This window comes from Branchiostoma floridae, chromosome 16, assembly GCF_000003815.2.
Source record: "Branchiostoma floridae strain S238N-H82 chromosome 16, Bfl_VNyyK, whole genome shotgun sequence".
NCBI lineage: Eukaryota > Metazoa > Chordata > Leptocardii > Amphioxiformes > Branchiostomatidae > Branchiostoma > Branchiostoma floridae.
The window spans coordinates 16208426-16211580 of NC_049994.1; the positions used below are offsets into that span (position 1 = coordinate 16208426).

The window sequence follows — 3155 nt, forward strand, 5'->3', positions numbered from 1 at the left end:
CCTTTGACCCAGGCTTTTAGCTAGGATTTTATAATAGGGTGTCCAAACTTATCGGTGAGTCGCGGTAAGTGACTTTTGTAGGGGGGTCTGGGGGCATCCACCTTCCATGGTGCAGAGTTTTTGATGATTTTAAGTTAAAGTAGTGCATTCTAAGGTATCCCAAGAGGCAAAAATACTGTTACAGATGTCACAGTAGAAGACTGTGACCACAGATGACATTGTAGCATCCCTGGTCAATCAGAATTTCATGCTTGTCAGAGGATTTTCTCCCCAGTATAGGGCGTCCAGGGGCATCAAATTTCTTGTTATTCTAAGAAAAGGGCGTCCAGATGACGCGTTGACGCATGCCTGGCTAAAAGCCTGCTTTGACCGATATGTTATATTAAATATTGCTATGAATCATCTAGTGTTACCCTCGTTCTGTCCACTTTAGATGATGTTTAGGGAGCCCAGAGGTGACACAAGAGCGACTAGGAGACTGGAGTTGAAACGACGTGAACTGATGTTTATTCCTTCTTCCGGCTACTGCCCCGACGCATGCGCGTCGGCCCGGACACATGCGCGTCGGCCCGGACTATCCCATTATCCATAAAGGGGGTTATTTCTACATGGCAACACTCTCCCCTCTTTTAAAGTCGTCTCGGAACAATAACAATAACAATAAGAAACTATTAATGAACAATAAGAAACTATTAATGAACATATATATATGGTTGTTTAGTACTATGAAAAATAAAGGATATATTCTATTCTATTCTCCTTTGCGTTAGCCTCTTTTTTCTTTTCTTTAGCTTTGGCACCGATAACATCTTTAACATCGGCACTGATAACATCTTTAACTTTGGCACAGATAGTATCTTCAATAAACTGGCTTCACTGCTACTAACAGAAGCTCCAACGTACTGACTGTTTTAGAACAGTTAACACAACATTAGGCCTGCTCTAAATTCTGAGCTGGAAGTCCTGCGGAGTCCACACAACTGGAATCCATCAGTCTCTTTGTTATCTATAAATAACCAACATACATGTCTCTCAAATATGGAATGATTTTCCACAATAACCTTGTATTTACTGTCCACAATATAATTGTCCCATGAGACTCTTCTCATTCAGCGGGTAATCCACAGGCACAGCGGCACGGGTACAGCGGGTAATCCACAGGAATAGTAATATCCACAATAACAGCAGGTAATCCACAAGAATAGTAATCCATAGCAGTTCACAGTCCACACGAATAACAGGTACTCCATCCCCTTAGCTGGGTGCGTACATGCGAATTATCGGTATTAACTGTCCACAGTGAAGGCACGACTGATATAATTGCCCCGGATGCCCTGCTCCCGCGTTCCACGTGTTCAGCGGCCATGGTGTCCCTACATTCCACTCTGCTGCATTTACTGTGTTCACTGTTGGTACTCTCAAGTAGCCTGGTTGTCCACCTACATTATATGTGAGAGTCCGTGGTGGTCTCCTATTTCGTCTTGGTCTGTTCTCTTCTGCTTCTGCTGGGTCTGGAACATCCTCAGCACCCTGAGACACACAGGGCTGGTCCTCAGACTCAACTTCAACATCAGTTTCTTCATCCCTTTCACTACCTGTACTTCCTCTCTGGTCTTCTTGTTCAGCTCCAATTTCGACTCTGTTGTCTGCAAGTTCTTCTTCCTCATTATCACTCCTCTTGTCCTCTCTTTGAGGTGTTTTCTCTTCGCTTTGTTTGTCCACTGGAACCTCTAGAGGCAGTCCGTCACACGGTAGTAGCATATTTCTATGTAACACTCTTGACCTTCCTTCTCTGCATTCTGGGCGTACCTCATACACTGGAATATCTTTCCCCTTCTGCTTCACAATGATGTGGACTTTGTCCTCCCAGTGGGAACGCAACTTGCCCGGTCCTCCTCTGTCCGTCATATTTCGAACAAGGACCCGGTCACCACTGGACAGACTGAGACCGTGCACCTTTCTGTCGTACTGCTTCTTCCCTTTTGCACCTGTTTTCCTGGCATGCTGACTCGCAATCCTGTAGGCCTCCTGCATGCCACGTTTCCATTTCTTGACATACTCAGGATACGATTGAACCTCATTCTCCTTGTCTTCAATCCCGAACATAAGGTCCACTGGCAGGCGGGGGTGATGTCCATACAACAGAAAGTGAGGCGAATACCCAGTGCTCTCATGTCGGGTGCAGTTGTACGCATGAACCACTTTGTTAAGAGACGCCTTCCAATCTGTTTTCTGGGATTCTGGGAGAGCACGTAACATCGCTAGCAAAGTCCGATTAAACCTCTCCACCTGACCATTCCCCTGGGGGTGATACGGGGTTGTTCTCGAGGGCGACACTCCACTCAGCTGATGTAGGCGTTGAAACAACCTATTTTCAAACTCTGCTCCCTGGTCATGGTGAATCTTGAGAGGGTACCCAAATCTAGGAATGAAGTCATTAAAGAGCTTCTCTGCCGCTGTTCTCCCTGACTTGTTCCTGGTTGCATATGCTTGAGCGAACCGTGTGAAATGGTCCACAACCACCAACATGTACTCGTATCCACCTTTGCTCCTTTCAAGGTGGACATAGTCAATGGACACCAGTTGTAGCGGCTCAGTGGTGATGATGTTAGTAAGTGGGGCTTTGTCTGGAATGTTTGGCTTCCGGCGCTTAATGCACTGACACTTGGAGGTACAGTATTCAACTATGTCTCTCTGCATCTTTGGCCAGTAGAACCGTTGTCTTGCCAGGCTGACAACCCTGTCTGCTCCCAGATGGCCCATTTTGTCATGTAGTTCTTGGTACACAATGTTTCTATATTCCTTCGGGAGCACTACTTGCAGTACTGGACCAGCTCTCCGGCGGAGAATGCCCTCATCATCGATCTGCAGCTTTTTCCACTCCCGCATGTATTCTCTTGTACCAATTGAGTTGTCTTGCCTCTCTCGGGTAGTGGGATTCCTCCCCCCTTCTTTCAGCTCTATCACCTTTCTATGGCCGAGTCCCGACGTTGCGCTTCACCGATCTCCTTCTTGCTCAATGGTCCTATACTTGCACTCTTGTCTTCAGGTGGTAGACTGTCAATGTTCGTAGTGATAGCACTTATCCATGTGGCATCTCCTTGATCCACTGCCTGCATGGCCTGGGTGGTGGCACTCAGTACATCACCACTCAC

General features: G+C 46.7%; 1 protein-coding gene across 1 annotated transcript; it reads right to left on the reverse strand.

Annotated features, from left to right (window-relative positions):
- Window positions 1-1254: 1254 nt before the first annotated feature.
- LOC118432843 (uncharacterized protein K02A2.6-like) lies at window positions 1255-2889 on the reverse strand. Its single transcript, XM_035844463.1, has one exon. It carries the CDS (start codon window positions 2887-2889, stop codon window positions 1255-1257), a length of 1635 nt encoding a protein of 544 aa, XP_035700356.1.
- Between the last annotated feature and the right edge of the window lie 266 nt (window positions 2890-3155).